The 19658-nt window shown below is 39.3% G+C and overlaps 1 protein-coding gene across 3 annotated transcripts in view; it reads left to right on the forward strand.

The window, feature by feature from the left end:
• Positions 1-19658, forward strand: part of SLAIN1 (SLAIN motif family member 1) — a 92398-nt gene that overhangs the window by 67737 nt on the left and 5003 nt on the right. Inside the window, exons 8-9 of one of the 3 annotated variants that reach the window (XM_017829967.1) lie at positions 18493-18584; positions 19562-19581. The exons of 1 other annotated variant lie outside the window; for it this stretch is intronic. In XM_017829967.1, coding sequence (XP_017685456.1) covers positions 18493-18523 — 31 coding nt within the window. In that variant the 3' untranslated portion in view covers positions 18524-18584; positions 19562-19581. Of the gene's footprint in view, positions 1-18492; positions 18630-19561; positions 19582-19658 lie in introns of those variants that run through there. One more of the 3 variants, XM_017829968.1, reaches the window with a different exon arrangement.

The following is a 19658-nucleotide window of genomic DNA, read 5'->3' on the forward strand; positions in this document are numbered from 1 at the left end:
TTTCTCTTTTCTTCTTAATACCACATTTCTTTCCTCTTGTCTTGTGCTAGTGACAGATTTGGAGCACCTGACCACTGCCACAGCTCTCTAGCTCTTCCAAAGCTGGAGAGAAGTTGTAGCACAGTGCAGCAAGAAGGACTGCAGGTACCTGTGTCAGGTCTGTGCTCCTCTTTCCAAAATTCTGTCTCCATTTCTACCCCATGCAGTGGGGCTTTTCCACTGTCTCCCTTTCCACAGCATCCCTTCTGAACATTAAATAATTTTATGCTAAACCTGTTGCACACAGTTCTAAAACCCATATAACATCTCACATCCCTATGTTTATGCTGCTTCTTGCTACATCTCTTCCTGACAAGCATTTCTCTATACTGACTACTGAATTTCAGGTTGAGGAAATTTATATTCAGGTGCAAGCCTGAATTCAGGTATGGATGGGCGTGTTGCTTGCTGGTCGAGGAAGACAACACAGTCAGTTGGAAAAAGTTCTTTAAATTAAATGGTCATTATTTGTGTTGGCTTACCTTGAAAGACTCTAAAACAATGGTAAATTGTTGTGGAAATGTTTTTGACTTTTGTGCCTCAGGTATAATCTGAAGTCAACTCACAAAATCAAGGGACATACTCTGTATTCAAGGGGATTGCCTATGTGTTTAATTTTGAGCAATGATCTAGCCACAACAATGTCCTTTTTTTGTTCTGTTGGGCTGTGACATTGGAAAGCTCTCTTAGAGGGGATGCACTGAACAGGCCACCTGGGAAATCAGCTAGAGCAAAACACAGCTGCTTCATTTGCTGGACAGGGATCCCATAAGGGAGGACCTAACACTTGGCCAGAGCACGGTGCTCACACATAACTCAGTTCTTTCAGATTTGGTTGGAAGTGAAGAAGAAAGTGGTTTACAAAAGTGCCCTTTGATATCTGGGATGTCTTTTGGATGTCCTGCTGCCTGCTTGCAATGGGTACTGTTCAAAATGCTTGAACTGCTGTACCTGTTCTGGACACGGGGTTTGGACTAGGGGAACTCACTGATTTTTCTGGGTCCTGCGCTTGTAGTAGAAACATGATTGAGTATGAGCACTTACAGGTCTGCAAAACATAATGGGCAATTTTTGGTTTAACACAAGCAGTGTGTTCTGCATTTGCAGTGCTTTCTATATAAGCACTACTGGATGTGAATAGCCTAGAGTTTACAAGACACACAGGAAGATGGGAAATTCATTGGTGGAGATAACGTGGTGCTTATTGTCATTACTTCCATGTCTTCTAAGGTTTCTTGAGTACTATTGTTTTTATTAGTTTTAAGTATTTTACATGAAACAGTAGCTAAATTATACAAAGCAAACTCAGAAGGCAACAAAGGCAGTTGGCCAATTTTAAAACATAAAGTGTGGAAAGGAAAACCCTTCTAGCTTTGAGAAGGTAGCCTGCCTGTACATGACTGCTAATATAGTAAGCAAACTGCAACAGCACTAAAAAAACTAGACCCTCAGTTTAAATACAGTGCAGGTTTTCATCAGTATGTATTAGCCCATTCAGTTTTGCAGACCAGGTGTGAATAGCTTCCTCAACGCTTTGACCTAAATCTGTCAGTATGATCAGCTTGCTGGTGAAAATGCAAACCATTTTAGCAGTTGCCAGCAGTAACATCTGAACGGTACTATGGCATAATCTGTCTAGTCAATATGAGACAGTTTCCAGCAGCAAATCTGTCTGTATTAAAATGAAATTTGCTTGTGGAATATAGTTGAAATACAAAGAGGGTCTTTCTCTTTTGTTTGATTTGTAATGTTTGCCTACTGTATATGTCTGCTCTTTCATTGCTTTCATGTATTCACAGTTCAGCACCAGTAAAAGCATAAAACAGTACAAACAAGTAATAAAACAAGGAAGGCGGTTTGGGTGTTTTATTTATTAATCTAAGTGGAGATAAAAACTGGCAAGTGGAGCAACAGAGAGAGAACAACTATGTCATACCCACCACTTGCTCCTGCTGGGCCCACTGCCGTTCCCACTGCTTCAGTGCCATTACAGGTGCATCGAAGTTGCTCTGTCATCTGTTCTTCATTGTTTCTGAAATACAAAAAATATTTCTTCCCAAAGCATAATTTCTAAAGGTATGATTTATTTAAACTAACTTTAACCATATGGGATTTCCCTATATTCAATGAAGAAAGATAAGATTGTCTTTGAAGCAATTTTTATTTTAACAAGATCTTTTTTCAGGTCAGCTTCCCTGTGGAAGTGTCAGTGTCGCTCTCTCCATTAAAGCAGAGAAGACCTAGGCAACTAGATTGGACTTTGAGGAGAGAGGAATCCTGTCCCCAATCTAACACCACATCCCTATCATTTCCTAGGGTCTCTGGGATGGTTGCAAAGAGTATTATCCATGCTTTCCAGATTCCTGCCAGTGGAACACTAAGTTTTATATTAAATGAATTAAAAGACTTTTTCCTTGTCAAAATTAAAGTGCATTTTATCCAAGTGCTGCTTCTGTTCTCAGTGGATTTTTTGGAAGGTGGATTTATACATTTAAAATAAGTGATTCAGTGTCATTTGATATGTGCCCATGGGCAACTTTGGAAAAACTTAAATGGGACTGGAAGATAAATTTTCTCTGTCTTCTTTGTGCATGTACTCATATAATGTTTATACTGCTTGTATAGTAAACATTTTATGTCTGAAACACTCCGATTGCTAAGTTACTCTAGACATTAAAGCAAATATGATGAACAGTAACTGGTCAAGTAACCACTGGAATTTGTGCAGAAATAAGGTGCTGATAGGCAACAGGAGAGGCACCTATCACATTAATTATGTAGCAATAATTCACTTGTCCTCAGATTTTTTATTTCATCACGTTCTTGCTTTCAGTGCTCTGCAAATTATGTTTCTTATCCTTAAATGTCAATTTGTCATCACTTACTGCTGTTCTTATCCACTCTGCAAGTATGCTTCTCCATGGTTTCTGCTCACAAATTGTTTACTTCTGACTCCTGGAGTTTATGAACCACTTGTTTCCCTGGTAGTTAAAGTCATTCACAGTTAGTGCATTCCTAAACAGATATAAATGTTAAATAAATCATCTCATGTTGATGTCTAGTTGGCTTTGCAAAGTAACAGCTATGTACCAGAACCAGTACTCTCTTAACAGATAACAAAGAAGAAAATCAAGTGGTCTGTCTTTTGTCCTTATTATAAAAAAACAGTTTCCTGGAAATTAAGTTTTCATTTTTACTAGAATTCAGTACATAAAAGCTGTTCTCTATTTCAGAATTTCATTAGAGGGAGAGCCAGGACAATAAAGAGGTTATTGATATTAGTAATACTCTAGGAAATTACGCAAGATTTAATTTTCTGGTTTTTACTAAAGAGAATTTTTTCAAATATTTTAAAATTTTTCCTTGAACTTCAAGGCTTGACACTAATCACACTAGGTACCTCAGCCTAACAGCAGTACATTCTCTTTGTTTTTACTATAATATATGCAGAATAAATAGAATTACATCCACAAGATATTCCTGGCTTTAACTTGACCATTTTGCTTTTTGTTAAAAGTATGGGGTTTTTTTTTCTTGAATGTGTTCTCATGAAAGTCAGGAATCTAACTACAGTATCTAAAATATGAATGTCCTCTTATTTAGTCAATAGAAGGAAGTACTTGGCAGGATGATAAACTTTACGAAATGCTTACTTCTCTCCATTGACTACAGCCTCAGATATTTACAGTTCCTCACGAAGATATTAATAGCTATGGAGAATGAATCTCAGCTCTATTATTGTACATTCAGATTTTATGTTAAATGACACCTTCTGACAAAGTGCTGGATCTAATGCAGACAAATCATGACCAGATGAGGAAATGAAAAGTGTAGCAATTATATGCTTTGAAAACTCAGAGCATTCAAAGCAACCAAGAGCAGATAGGACTTGAGAAAGACAAAGCTTGCAGAACTACTCTTCATTATCCGTAATGTTGCATTGATTAAGAGACTCTGAGAATCAAAGGGAATCATTTTTAGGAAGCAGAGAAGTAAAACGAAAACAAATTCTCCATCACAAAATAGTTCCAAGGTAGGAGGGTGGCCCTTGAGATTTGACTTGGAGTCATGAGAAACAATAAATTTTTCATCGTAGTAGGAACGAATGAGAACTGTTTGATTTTTAGAGCAAAGACAGTGCTGTAATTTTAACTCTTCTTCAGAAGACTGACTATAAAAAATGGAAACTCTTGGCACTGAAGTTGAAGCAAATTGAAAAAAGCTTAATCTGGAAATGGTGTCAAGATGCAAAAGATAGGTCCAACACCAGCTTTCCTGGAGATTAACTCAAGATATTAATTATTGGATGAAAGAGTGATTTTTGCTATGATTTTTTTTAACTGCGATTTTTACTGTGAAACCCACGATTTTCCAGCCCACTTATCTTGTTTTTCATGGTGGTTTTCCATGAAGGTGAGGAAACGTGGAGATACTTTCAGTGTATACAAACATACATGATTTCCCCATCCTTGTTAACCTCTCCTTTCTGATACAACACAGCACAAAACCCATCTTAATAAGAACGAGTTCCTTACATGAAATTCCTTATGACACATGTAACTTCTTACTGTTTGGTGGTGTGGAATTTTTGTTTTGAGTGTATTTTAACATTCATTCCCCAGAGAATTCATTTCTTTCTGAAATACATACACTTTATTGTTAGACTTGAGGTTTGGAAACTGCAATCTGCCCTGGCCGAAGACCAGGTTCTTTGAGGTGAGATTATACTTGGAGAGTACCTGCACACCGGTCATGCTGTAAGGCCAAGGAAAACATGAAGGGCAAGCAGTAGTACCGGAGCTTTTGTATGAGTTGGTAGTCCATGACTACTGACACATGGAAACACTGAAATGTAGCCGGAAACTGTAGGCTTAATATTAAGAGTTTTCTCTCTCCAAGATGAGCCACAGATAGGAAATCACATTGTTTCTTTCCTTGTTTTGTCTTCAGGGTGATAATGCACTTTCAAGACAGCATATCTGTCTCTGGATATGCACAAAGACTGGGCTGAACTTCACTTACTTAGCTCCACTATAGGATTTTTCAAATGGGAAAAGTTCATCCTCCAGCTGTTGTTGAGTCACCACTACAGTTATACAAGTCATGTGCAGTGGGATTCTCCTGCTCAGCTTTGATACCTGAGCTACCTGCTATTCCTTCTCTATACTCAGTAGAGAGAAGCAGGCACTTCAGCGATATTGTTCTTCTCATCTGAAGGTTGACATGTGGGAACCAATCCAGTTACCGAAACATATTTGCCTACTGCCATAAGGTGTCTTGAACCATCTCTGTGGGACTGGTAGATAAAGTACAACACTTGTGGGAGGCCTGTGCACTTCCCTAATAGAAAGCAGGAGGCTCAGTGTGATGTCCTGTTGTAGTTAAGCTATTCAACAGAGTCCTAAATTCTCAAGTTTTTGTGACTTAAACCATTTAGGAGTGGGATTTAGTACCAGACTGCAGATGCCTGAAAGTATGCTTGCAACTGAACTGCACATCCAAGCTCCCATTATAATCAAAGCACATTTAATTACTAGTGTCAGTGGTATCTGGAGAGCTATGATGTAACTTAACAGAACTTTTTCAGAAAAAAGGATTGTTGATTATGATAGGTTTTGATCTGACTTGTAGAAGCCAAATTCTTCCATTAGCAGGCATATGGTAGAGTGTTTTAGTTGAGGGAAGTGGAATTATTTATTAAGAAAACTTTTTCAACCTGCCTACAGTTGCCAGACCTAGGCCTTGATTTAAAGTAATTGATCTAGCACCAGTTAGATAAACATGACTATGTTAATACTAAATAACAGTGATTGGGGGTTTATTTAGCTCATAAAATCTTTTTTTCATGCTCACTTAATTCTCAATTATTTGAATTTTAGGTGGTATGTTATAATGAGTGCATATTTATACATTTTAGAATGTTTATATTAAGCTATGGAGTGCCTGAAGCAACTCTACAGGACAGACACACTCTGTACATCAATTTATTTTTACTGCTAGTCAGATGGTATTCTGTGACATGACAGTACATGTTGTACTTGCCAAAATGTTTGTAGAAAGGTAATGTCTGAAGAGGGGATGAAAACATTATTTAAAAACATCTCTAGATCATGTTTGTAAGAGGCATGAGAAAAATTATTTTTCTGTCACAGAGGGCATTTAATAACATCTGTAAGAAGTGTGACCAACACAGTAGAGTGGTCTGGGTTTTATTTTTTAAATGGTTATGTTCCTGTTATGTTATGTTCTGAAAGAAAATACAACAGGATACAAATTTACAGCTGACTGTTCATGTAACAAAATACCTTTAGAAGCTTTTGGTCCAACAACATGCTCTGTCACAGGCTAGAAGTCCTTTGGATGTTCTGTAGTGCCTGGAGCATTTTAAAAATCTATATTAAACCAAAAGAGCATGACTATCAGGCTTTGAGGTGACAACTCAGTCACTCAGTCTGCCTTGCCTTGGCAGAACAGTTACTCTTAAAGAGAGATTAACAAGCCATCCATCAAAAGGCAACCTGGAAAAACATGCAATAGGACTGTTCCAAACCACCTCTGGGCAGGGTGGCTGACAGTCTTGAAATCCCTAATCATAAAGCCCTTCCAAAGACCTGTCAGCACTATCCCTGCTAACAGCTAGACTCTGGAACTTTTGTGTTGGTGTCAGCTTCCAGAGAACTACTTGTAGGAGATTCCCTGGGACTTTGTTATATGCCCTGTGAATGATGCAGCACACTGCATGCAGAGGAGTAAACTGGTGCAAACCATCTGACACATAGGTAGTTAAAAGCCATGTACTAGGATCTCTGTACAGGTAATAGCTTGGAATAACCAAAGCTTTCTGAGGAGCAATCCAAAACAGTTAGCAGAGTTACCTCTTCTATTCTGTCCTAGTTTGAGTGACTTCATGTGCTTTCTTGAGCTACACTACTGCACCTCTTTGCAATTGTCATGGATGCCTGAAAGTGGAATGAGCTCAAAATTAACCTTTCCATATTGCTTGGACAGACTCTTGTCTCTCTTGCGTCTGGTGTTGCTGGATTTGCTTCGGTTTCTGGTTAACACCTTCTTGACTGTGCTCCCTCTCCTCTCTACTTTTCTGTCCTGCAGCACAAAATTAACCCATATGACTCAAACCTTGTCCAATCCCCTGGCAGGTGGTGAGACCTACTACCAAGGTGTTCCTGAGCCTCCTCTAAAAAGGTATAGGCACTCATTAGTTGTATATTGGTGCCATTGCAGTTCCATGGTTGATATTGAAAGGTGAAGGTAGGGCTTGGTCATCACTGCTGAAGAGAAGGGAGCTGGGAAAGAAGCTCAGGCACTATACCCAAGATGATCTATATCCCTCAGTTCCTAGTTCATTCCCTATCTTCGTTTTGGACTGCTCCAACTAGCCACCACCAAGACATGTTTCTAGGAGGTTAGTCCTAAGTCAGTTTGAGGTAAACATGCTGGTGCCAGCCAAAGTGGCATGCTTTGTTGAGCAGTTTAGAGGTAACCTCAGGGTTTGTGGTAATGGAGCATGATCATTTTTGATCAGTGACACAGTTTCCAAGATGAACTCCTTAAAGGCAAGGTTTCATACACCACAGCTTGTTTTCCCAGTTAAAACTTAGTAACAATAGTCTTTTTCTTAGGCCTTATTGGCAGCACAGAAGGCCCCTAGAAATCTCTTTACTAAAACAGATTTGAATATTCACCTAGAAACCTGGGAAAATAAGCCTGGTTTGTCTGGAAAAAGTTTTACAGATATTTGTGATGAATCAAACAAATGAACAGATTAAACAGTGCTTTGCAGAAAGGAGGGAAGGAGGAAGGGAAGGATAGGAATCAAAGAAACAGAAAAAATGTACAGCTTCTTCCCTGAAGTACACAGCTTCTAGCTTGAGTCCGAGAACTTCAGAGCTCTGGTTACTTGCTTCTTACTTTAGGTTATATCTCACTCACTGTTGGAGCATCCAGGTGTCAAGTCCATGGATCTATTATATCTCCCAGTTTAGGATGGATGATTAGGAGGCCTTTTACTAGAGTTGCAATTACATAATATTTTTCACAGAATCACAGAATATGCTGAGTTGGAAGAGACCCACAAGGATCGAGTCCAACTCTTAGCTCTGCCCAGGATCATCCCCAAGAGTCACACCATGTGCCTGAGAGTATTGTCCAAACACTTCTTGAACTCCATAATATTTTTAGGTTTAATATGAACTTTTAGATAGATATACAACATGAAATGAACATAAAACATATCTCAGCATGTTCCTTTGTACACTACTCCAACTTCCCTACTTTCCCCTGTCTGCCGGGAAAGCGGGATAATTTAAGAGAGCTTCCATGCACTCAGAGCATGATCTTCTTTGCTCGGTATCCTGACCAAAACACTTAATATATTAGTCCTTAAGCTACATGTATTGGGCTTGCTTCCAAGGTGGTTTTGACTGGTCTGTGGTGTGACAGGTCTCTCTTGAAATATCATAACTGTTTCTAATAGGAAATTGTAAGTAGTTGAATATGATAGTATTAAGGACCTGGGGCTTAGCTGTCTTATCTATTGTAACAATTGCCTAATCATGACTAGAAAAGAAAAAAAAATCAAGCTAAATGACTCTTACCTGCTCTCCTGAAACTGAAGATAGCATTTTCTATTGATGTGAATCTCATAAGCATGTGAACAATAGTATCATAGTACGACTGGGTCTAGCTACAGTATAAATAGGAAAAGGTGGGGAATTGGGGAAATTCGGTCAATTGTCATATGATTAGGGTGCATGACATGAGGCACTTTTGATTGGACTTTATGCTTCCTCCATCTCCATTGTGCTCTGATCATTAATTTCCATCATGTGCATATACAGTGCTTCTAGTCAAGGGGTTGCTGATAACTCCATGACCATCAGATCATATTGCATATAGCTGTATTTATACTTCCACAAAACTCTGACATCAACTTCTATCATCAGTAAATACATTATAATTCTCCCTGTCTACTAATACAAATACCTACAGGTGGCAACCTGTATTTAGTTGTTATACCCTGTAATTTAATTATAGTAAACTTTTTCAAAGTCACTTGGATTATGACTAAAGGCACACTAGCAGTAACTTGCCTACACCCAAACTTCACAAAATACTGCTTCTTAGTAAACTTAGTCCAGAAAAAAAGTGCATTTATTTTCTTGGCCAATCTAAACAAGTCTAAGCCTGTGTTGCTCCAAGGGAACAATTTTTCCTATGCCACCAATAGGGGCTCTTTTGCTTGACTTGGCTTGTTCTTCTGGCATATACAACGCATCTCAAAAGTTTGCTCAATATCTCTGTTCAGCTGAGCCAATATAAAGCATTTCTGGTTCTCTTAGGTTTTTCAGTCCTTAAATGACCTGTATGGTCTTTTTTTATATAAGCGGGAGTGCAAAAATGATCCTTTTTCTGTCCAAAATTCCATCTGGGTCCAAAATTCCCCCTTAGAGGACTGGTGGGGCCACCCTCTCCTAATTGCTTTTGTTATTCTTAAAAAGTGTTATCCTTAGCTAGCACACAGCCTTGCTGTTCACACTCTGCATAGGCCATCAGTGCTTAAAGATTCTTGTAATGTATAATTTTCTGAACTAAGAAATATGGACTAGGAATCACTAAGGCTATGTCTAAATAACCAGGGTTAGAAGTGCTTCTAGGGCTGAGATGATGAAGATTGCACAGCTTTCCTAGTTTGCATTGAAGTGAAAGCTAGGAACAAAAGCTGAGCAGAAGTTACTGGGCTTAAACATACTGTCATGTGGACATCTGGGAGTACATCACTGCCCATCTAGATGGTAAATTGGACAGAGCTTAGATGTCTTACTTCCCTTGCCATACAGGTTTTAAAACCTACAAGAGAAGCAGCAGACCTGAACCAACCAAAGAGTAAAGCTGACAGAGCCACTGCAGAAACTGTGGAAGCTGAAAGCATTGAAACAGTGATGACTTCAAAAGCTTATTTCTGCTGTCTTAACTCCATGTAGCCTGTTGTCCATACAGATTTACTCTCACAGATTTACTCCTATCTTTTTGTTTTTCCACCTACCTAATTCCTGTCAGAACTCCACTGAAAAGATTTAAGCAACAAATGAAGCCAATAATAGCAATGCTAAAAGAGCTGATATTTGTTACTACCACTTTGTTTGCTGTGCTCATGTTCTTTCTTTCCTCTGCCCTGTATCTGTCTTGTGTATGCATTTTCTGACTTCTGTGGTCCTGATACTTTCTCTGATTGTATATTTATACAACTGTGGTAAATTCCATGTTTCTAAGTGGTTCTTAAGGCACAGTATGAGCTTCTATTAGGTCTTCATAGTATATGCACACCAAATATGTGCATCTCAACATCCAACTTTGATGGAGAAAGAATAGAGTCAGAGATTGTGATGACAAAGTGAGTCAGCATTTTGCTCTGTTTTGGTTGCCAGAAAGTTGGTTTTTTGATATGGTTTCTTGTGTTTGGACACACACGGTTACACTTAAGACTATCACTATTTGCCCTCAAAAGACAAAACAGAATTTTATGTTTAAGTTTACAGATATGTGCATTCTCCTTTGAAAATTAGTCCAAGATTTAGACTGTCATAAAAAATTTTAGTCTCATGCTACATATATTATTTTGTCAGAATGTGTCTTGTATAGTGAGTGATCTACCGAGTGAAAAATTCTATACATAAAAAGTAATTTGAAAATTGCTCCATGACATTTGTTAAATATATTCTATTTTTCACGTATGTAATGAAGTCAGAGAGAAAGACAGTATGTTAAGCCTCTAAAGAACTTTCAAGCTTTATACTGTACTATCTCAGTTGCTAGCAATGGTTTCATTTGGACTGCACATGGGTCTTCTAATTTAGGTGATTATTTTTTTCCTACAGTTGAGTGTGATGATACTCTAGCATAAATATGTGTTAGAATCACTGAATCAAAGAATAATTTAAGTTGGAAGAGACCTCTTGATGTCCTTTGACTCAACTGTGCTTGAAGCAGTGTCAGCTGAGATCAGGTTGCTCAGGATCTTGTCCCCTTGAGTTTTAAGTATCTCCGGTTCTCTGTATGACAGAGACAGACGCTTAACCTCTTATTTGGACCTGCTGCATAATTTGTCTATTGGTATGGCTACTGATGTTGTTAGTGGCAGTGTTATGCTTTTGACTGGGAAGAATATTTTAGGTTTGTTCACACCCCACGTGTGGGAACAAAAATGTCTAGCAGAGGATGAGTAGACCTTGGCAAGATGGACTCCTCCCATCTCTGATACTATCAGACAAGACTGTTTTGACTGGGACATTACCCTTTAATTCACTTTCTCAGGAGGGCAGACTTTGTTACTGAGCAGTAATTTTTGGTGAGGGGGGCACTCTCTGGTGGGACCATTATATTTTGGACTTGGGATGCTCAAAATACCTCCAAAACTTTAAGGTAGGAATGGGAACACATGAAGTTCTTTGTGGGGAGTTCATTCCTGCCATGCAGCAATAATACGTCATCATCAGAGCCTTTCTCTCATGGACAAGAAGTGGCCCTGGGGGGGGCTGTCCACCTCAAACCAGTTTGGAAAGAGAAAGTTCCCTGCCAGGTAATTCAGAGGAAGATAAGGCCAAGACCCTTCTGCCGATGTCATTGCTTTGCTCTTGGCCTTTCCGAAGCAGTAAGTGCATCTTCCCACTGTGCATATAAGAAACTAAAGGGACACTTACTCCCAGATTTCCCAGTGCTATGACCTACAACTGTGTGAATTGGTAGAGGCATCACACCCGGATTCTGCAGAGCATTGATGGTCAGTGAGGAGATTCATAAATGTCATGACCATGTGCCTGTCCGCTTATTCCTGGGGCCCTCATCACCATGGTTACCACCATCTGGAGGCTAATCCTGTGGGATGTTGCACAGCTGGAGTCTGGGTAGTCTGGAGAGGCTGAGACACAGACCTATCTCTTGGACTCTGGCATCTCTGTATAGGGCTTGTCCTGAGCACATGGGATCACAGGCATGTTGCATAGCTAATTCTCCACCCAAGTTGTTGTGCATACTTTGGAAATCCTGAAACGTCCCTCAAATTCCAGCTTCTTTCTTTGGCCCCAGATTATGTTTTCAGAATTTGAAGTGGTGAAACCATGAGTGTTGATCTCCTCTTGGCTCCAGCTGCCACTTCTTTAAATGCTGTTTAGCACCGTTCAGTTCAGCAATGGACACAAACAAGACAAGTGCCTTACAATCTAACACAAGAATGTTTTGTAGCATGCTGCCAAGGTTAAGGCATGTTGTTTTGGTCTATAGCATGAGAACCAGGAAGGGCACACGAGGCAATGAAGCCTGCAGGCTGAAGAATCTAGATCTGCCAGGATTTATTTTTATATTTTATATAGGAACAAAACTTGTCATTTGCTGTTTTCCAGTTCATGCTTGCACATTTTTTTTCACAAGGAAACTGTTTAGGTTCCAGTCCTTCTGACACCACCCCACAATGGAATATATATATGTGGTCTGGAAGATCAAAGGACTAAGAGTGGAGTGTGAAACATGGGATACAGCAATGTGATAGTAAAGATAGGACACTATTTGGAATTCTGCAATGGCCAGGACACCTCTATATTCAGTGCTCTTTTAAAAGCACAGAAAACACAGAGCATGGCCCAAAATTATCTGAGAAAAAATCTGAAATATGGGTGTGAAAAGATGTGGAAATAAAGCAGAACTATGAGGCGGTATTATCCAGCATAACAAGCATGCAAGCTATCTCCTTTATTATGTAATAGACTGAGGAAAATTTCCTAGTATTAGAACATCCTGTGTAAGAAACTCATGCAGAGACATTTTTGGAAGAAAACAAGTGAGCATCTCACACTACTATCAGTGCAGAAGTACTGGCCAACAAATTAAAAATTTTGAGAACTTGTCTGCAGGAGTGTGATCTATTCTGGCAGAAAAAGAACACTTCAAATGAAAAAGTAATAGCAGCAACACACGTCAGTGATAAATATGAAACAGAGAGAATAGAGAAGGGCTGAATTGTGAAGAATCAGGAAAATAAATGTTTGTATGGAGAAGACAGGAAAAACCTCACCTGATTTCAAGTGGTTAACTTCAACATTTAATGAATATTACTCCAGGAAAGCCCAACTCCCTTTACAAGAGTCATTAGTAGAGTGAATTGCTGTCAAAATCCAACATCTAATACCAAAAGGGTTAACTTTTCTGCTTAAATCAACAAATAAATCAACCTACAAGAAGTTCTTTCTACTACCTTTTTTTTTTTTTTTTTTTAATGACTCACAAATATATTAATGGCATGAGTTTTTTTAACTTGAGTCTTTTGGAAGGGCTCCCAATAAAGTTAATAACATAAAGCTCTTTCAACTAGTGTCTTTTGGAATGTGTACCCATAATATTATTGTCATTCCCTCAATTCATTCATCTTTGTAACATCATAGTAATTACACATTCATTTTCCTATATATTGAATGACCTTTCTTTGTAATAAAGTAACATGTTAGGTAATTAAACAGCATTTTGATTTTAACTATATTCAATATTAATATATGCAGTGTTTACAGCCAAACATAGAGAACTGAATTAGTAAAACAAAAATTTCATTAAACTGAAAACTTGAAATTTTCAGATGCAGAATATGCCTTAACAAGCAGCATTATATAGGATGAATTCAAGTATGCAGAATGAAATGCAAAGAAGACTTTTTCATCATTTATCTAATAGAGTTGTCAAGCTAATTGGCATAATAAAATGGTCTGGCTTCTTTGTCTGGCTTCTTCTTTCTCTGGCTATTGTCTTTTCCTACTTAGGTCTAAGCAGAAGCATTGTGTGCTCCTCTGACCAGCTGAGGTTTTGGCACAGCTTGGTTTGGTTGCTCAGCTGGCTGGAATGGGCTGTGATTGTACAGGATAGTTCATGGCCTTCTCCCAGACAAGTCACTTCTGTAGCTTTCTCCTACCCAAACCTTGCCAGTCACGCCCACTACACCTTCCTAGAATGGGTTTTGGCCTAGTTCTGCTCATACATGTACACACACATGCACACAGATGCAAACACACTTTTTCTCGGCAAAGCAATTCTCTGCTCACATATATCTCAGACATACCTGTAGGCACTTGGGTCAGCCAAAATGCACTGCCCTGGCCGTGCTGGCCACACTATTTCTGATACAAGCCAGGATGCCATTGGCCACCTTGGTCACCTGGGCACATTGCCAGCTCATGATCAGCCAGCTGTGGACTAGCATTCCCAAGTCCTTTTCTGCCAGGCAGCTTTACAGGTTGTTGTGATCCAAGTGCAGGTGCTGGTACTTGGCCTTGGTGAACCTTGGCCTCAGCCCATTGATCCAGCCTGTCCAGATCCCTCAGTAGAGCCTTCCTACCCTCCAACAGATCAACACTCTCACCCAACTTGGTGTCTTCTGTGAACTTAGTGAGTGTGCACTCAATCCCCTCGTTCAGATCATTAATGAACATATTAAACATGACTGGTCCCAAGACTGAACCCTGAGGAACAACACTTATGACTGGCCACCAAATGAATTTGACACCATTCACCTCAGCTTTCTGGGTTTGACCAGCCAGCCAGAATCTCCATCCAGTAAAGGCTAAAGATTTGCCTTAGCCCTCCTTTGGTTGCTCATATATTTATAGAAACATTTTTAATTGTCTCTTATGGCAGCAGTCAGATTAATTGGGCTTTGGACCTTCTAATTTTCTCCCTGCATAACCTTTCAACATCCTTGTCTAGACTTAATTGTTTTTACAAGCCATATGTAATTCAGTGGTGTGGACTTCCGAATAAGATATTTTATGAGTAGGAAGGGTAGGATTGTTTGGAAACATGGAAAAGACATGTAGGGCTTTTAACCTTAAGGTCATTGGTTTGAGTTTGGTCCAGCCTGATAAGAAACCAAAAACATTAAATCTATATGTTCTCATGCAACTCCTCCAAACAAGTATTTCCTAAAGTATAAGAGAGAGGTCATTGCTGTTGTTTTTCCCTCTTTTTCTTGCTTTCCCTCTGAGTTCAAACTTGAACACTGCCTGGTAGGATGACTTCCTTCTACTTTTACAAGAAATGCACCAGAGAATCTCTTCTGTAGAAAGAATTTTTCCTTCCCTACTACATATTGTATATGAATACTATATAATTACCCAGTTGGCTTCAGTGAGATATTTAAATAGACTTTCTGCTAGATATTGTTCACTGTGAACAGCCTTTTGTTCAGGTCCTATGTTCTGGATTTATTTCACATAGATTCAGGTACCTAGTCAAATCACGTAATTTATGGGAGGGTTTCTCTAAATCCTGTCATGTTGAAGAGAGAAAAGCACCAGGAGAGCATGTCTGAGGTTTTATGTGTACCACCTTCTCTGCAATAGCAATGCAATTCTGCAATTTTGCTTAAAGCGATTTGAGAACAGGTAGAGTTTGGGATTATGCTTAAGTGCAGCAAGGCACTCTTGGTGTCAAATTAGAATGCTCACTCTGGGATTTGAGATGTATTCAGCTGGATTCAGACTGAGTTTTGATGACAAGATTCAAAAGAGAAATTAAGGATATCTGCAATAGATAGCTGATAGCCCTTGAAAATCTCTAATTCTATTAGACTTGCAATGCAGGGTTCCCTGGGAGCTGAAAAGGCAGGATCCAACATATCCTCAGAATTTTTCTGAACTAGACCTGTGGGAACCTGAACTCCTGAAATTTCTACTGGTGGAGGCTGATTTACAGTGATCAGACTGATCAGGCACATGGCTCTAATTTTACTTGAAAACACACAAAGAAGATGGTTGCACTGCATAAAGACTCTTTGATGCTGAAGATATCCATGGGATTTGGGTCTTTTGTTTCTGGCACTACTGCCAGCTTCTTATGCTTCAGGTGGCTTCCTCTCCCTTCGCTATGCAATCCTAGGTTAAACATCAGTACAGAGTTGAAGCAGTGCTGCAGCTTTCTTATTTGCTACATGCTTATTATTCAGGGTCTCAGATTTTCTAAGATCCCTATATAGTGAATGACATTACAGAGGTAACTGTCCTTATCTTTATGATTATGTAGATGTTTCATTTTTGACATCGATATGAATGTTGCTTTTTTTTCGTTAACAGTGGGCCATATTTTTTAATTATACCTAGGGGTATTTCACAGTGATTATGTTGTGTACACTTCTTCTTTCTGAAACAAGTACTGTACACACATCTCATTTTAGAAAAACTGTTCTCCCTGCTCCTGAACATCAGTTAGACCTTATACCAGAACTCACCACTGCTTTGATCAGAGTCCTGCTAAACTTCAAACCTGTTTCCCTGTTTTTCCCAGCTGACATTCAAAATACCAGTACAGAGGGGTGACCAACTACTCAAACTGCTTGTGAGGCCTAATCCAATTAAAGCCTTTGAGGAAGAGGTTGTCAGCAGTATCTAGCTCTTCAGTTCCATTTATTTTCATGGTCAGCAAGCAGCATAGGCACAGTGCAGATGTGAGTTGATACTGATCTCAGTCCAACTTGTATCTCCATATTGCTCAGTTGTTCTGAAGCAGCTGATTGTGTCTGCACTATTGTTTTCCTAAGACCATGTGAAGGCACTAGTTTTATACTCTGTAAAAAGCCTGTAGCATTCAGCCGGCCTCCTTTTGTCATTTTAGCAGTTGAGTGAAGGGGAAACAGAGTGAGGAAGAGAATAGTCTCTTAGTGTTCAAACAGTCAAGTGAATGGGGTGCGTGTTACTTACAACTATCACCAACAACAGGGTACTGTTGATGTTACCAGAGTCTGTGGTATTTTCAGAGTTCTGAATATGACATTTTGTTTTCAGCAGCAGAAATATATCATTTGAATTAATTGCACTTTCCCACATAGTTGGAGTGTTGCTGATACAAAGAGGAAATAATCAGCCTCTCCTGGGATTTGCAACCATTAATAGCTGAGCATTCAAACAAATTTGCTTGTGAGCTTTCCAGCATTGGTGGTGCCCTACTGGCATTGTATGCAGCTGTGAGAAAGGTGGGGTGGGCTTGAACTGGACATGGGAGAACAGCATCAAAAACCCTGTCTGTGCAGCAGCCTTAGGCTATTTTATAACCCAGTTAAAGCTCTGCTTTGGATGATTGTAGTATGTGTCTGTACCTGCCATAGCTTGGTCACAGACATTGCAGATATACTTGAGCCATATTTTGACCCTGATCACAGTACCGAGCAGTTATTGCATTCTGTAGCATTACTTCCATCTGCATAAGCATTCAACTTGCTACCTGTATAGGCAGCATAGCAAGTTGTTCACAGTGGTTGCTGTTTATACTTGAGATGATTTCATATGTATAGTGTTTTGAATGCTCTTTTTGTAATCAAGTCTTCATCCCCCCTCTCCTCACATGGAGGTATGCTGGTGAGTATACAACAAGCACATTTTTCAGCTGGAATTGGCTGCCAACACTCACTTTTCAGAACTTTAAGCTGTAGCTCTCAGTCACAAAATAATCTTCACATACATGTATGGTCATAGGAATGGTTCAGGCAAAGCGTCTGTCTAGCACAGTACTCTGCCCTAACAGTGTCTTGACATGAAGGGAAGGGAAAAAGTGGATCAAAACATTGCCAGTTCCTAATATTCTTTCTACAATGAAGGCATCAAAGCTGTAAACAATATTTATTCAAGGTGTGAATGAATGATGGATTTAAACAATGACATAAACATTTTCCTGTCCTTGGTTATCCTTCCCTAATGTTTCCTAATGTTCTACTTGGAGTTGGTGCTTTCACAGCACTGTCTAGCCTAAGCCCAAGATCTTGCTGCAGAATACCTCTGCTCATTTTATATGTAATCACCTTTTTGCATGTGATACTAGGTCTCTTTTTCCAAATGTTTTCCCCCATGACTTTACATTTATCTGCGTTGAATTCCACCTGCCGTTTCACTGCTCAGTCACTTAGGATGGTTCCCTTTGCTTACTCTACCTCGAATGACTTAATTACATCCACACGCCTCACTGCAGCACTGTTGGCTCTCTTTGCCAGGCTGGTTACAAACATCTTGCACTGCACACACCTGACCAAATTTGTGCTTGGTCTGAGACTATTCAACTCCTTGAATTGAGGAGGTTGCTCAAACCCATCCAATAGCTGGAAGAATTTAACCTGTAGGGAGAGAGCATCCTCTAGTTGTTTCCTGTGAACTAAACCAGTAGACCTGAACTGCACTGTTCTTGATATGGAAGATTTAAAGGCTTCCCATATACCTATATGCTTTTATTTATTTTTTTAATCATAGTTTTTTAATCACAGTTTTTTCATCACAGTTTTTTCAATGCTAAAATTGTCTTGGAAGGTTCCTGTCCACCCACAGCTGCTTGCTCCCTCATTTCAATTTTTTCAAAAGTCACAATAGATATTGGCTTGTTGTTGTTGTTTTGTTTGTTGCTTATTTTTTTTAACCCTAGATCATTGAAAAGACCTAGAACATCCCTGTGACCCTTCAAGAGCACACCGTAAAGCAGAGAACCTCAACAGGGAGTGGGAACAGATGGTAGAAGTAAGTGGGACTTTTCAGGAATTAATTTTGTTGCCAAATAAAATGGAACACGTAAACAGCGCTCTAAGAAAAATATAGGTTAGATAATACCATTTCCTAGATAATCTGCACTTAAGCAATCTTATCTTTAAGCTTCAGCGTTCAGACACTCTCAAAATTTTGTGGGGTGAGAGCTCTTGACTGTCAAGAAGTCACAGAGATTTTTAGCACATAGGCATGACATGTGTAACACTGGCTCCCATGTTGTGAACTCCCTTTTTATATTTGTGTCTTTTTGTTTTCTTCATCCCTTTGTGAAATTCTGAGGCAACAGAAATTTTCACTGAAAGCTAAGTGACTCATTGGGCCATGATGGAAAGATCTACAACTTCCTGCCCTGAGCATCAGTGCTGGATACTTGCCTATGATTCATACTGGGCATGGTCCCAAATTCATCAAAATATTGCTAGAACTGTAAAAAGTGGCAAGTCACTGTGGGGGCCTGGACCCTGCCAAAGGCTGAACTGAGGAAGCTGAGGCTCAGCTAGTGTTGAGTCAGCCCTACTGCTGTCAGCAGTAGCGCGATCCCATTTTACACCAGCTGAAAACCCTATCACAGCTATCAGTTTGCAGACCCAAATGCGATAGGATTAGAAGAAATCAGAGCAAATTACTGCTTTATGGCAGACAATCGGGGCTCAGCAATGAATGTGCAATGTGCATAGGTAGCATGGAAAGAATTAGGCAGCAGAGACAAAAAGTAAAAACATCCACTAGACAAAAAGATGATCATATCAAGTTATTATTATTATTATTATCAAGGTAATATATCTGCATATTACTGAGGTTTACTTTCCTTTGTTGAACAGCAGTTTGTTGTACAAAAATATTGTTTGGCATGCAGGAATAGTTACTGTCTCGTTAGCTGATTTGGTTCTTTTCAGGGTGAGATTACTCTGTCTGCCTTTTTGAAATAATTTTCTGTCTAATATTGAAAGAGTCACCCTGGATCTGGATTCATCCATCCTGTGGTGAACATGATGAAGATCCGAATGAACCGAATAAAAGACAAATTGCAGCAGGCATGTAACAAGC

The sequence above is a fragment of the Lepidothrix coronata genome, unplaced genomic scaffold (genome assembly GCF_001604755.1).
Source record: "Lepidothrix coronata isolate B3197 unplaced genomic scaffold, Lepidothrix_coronata-1.0 Scaffold172, whole genome shotgun sequence".
Classification (NCBI taxonomy): domain Eukaryota; kingdom Metazoa; phylum Chordata; class Aves; order Passeriformes; family Pipridae; genus Lepidothrix; species Lepidothrix coronata.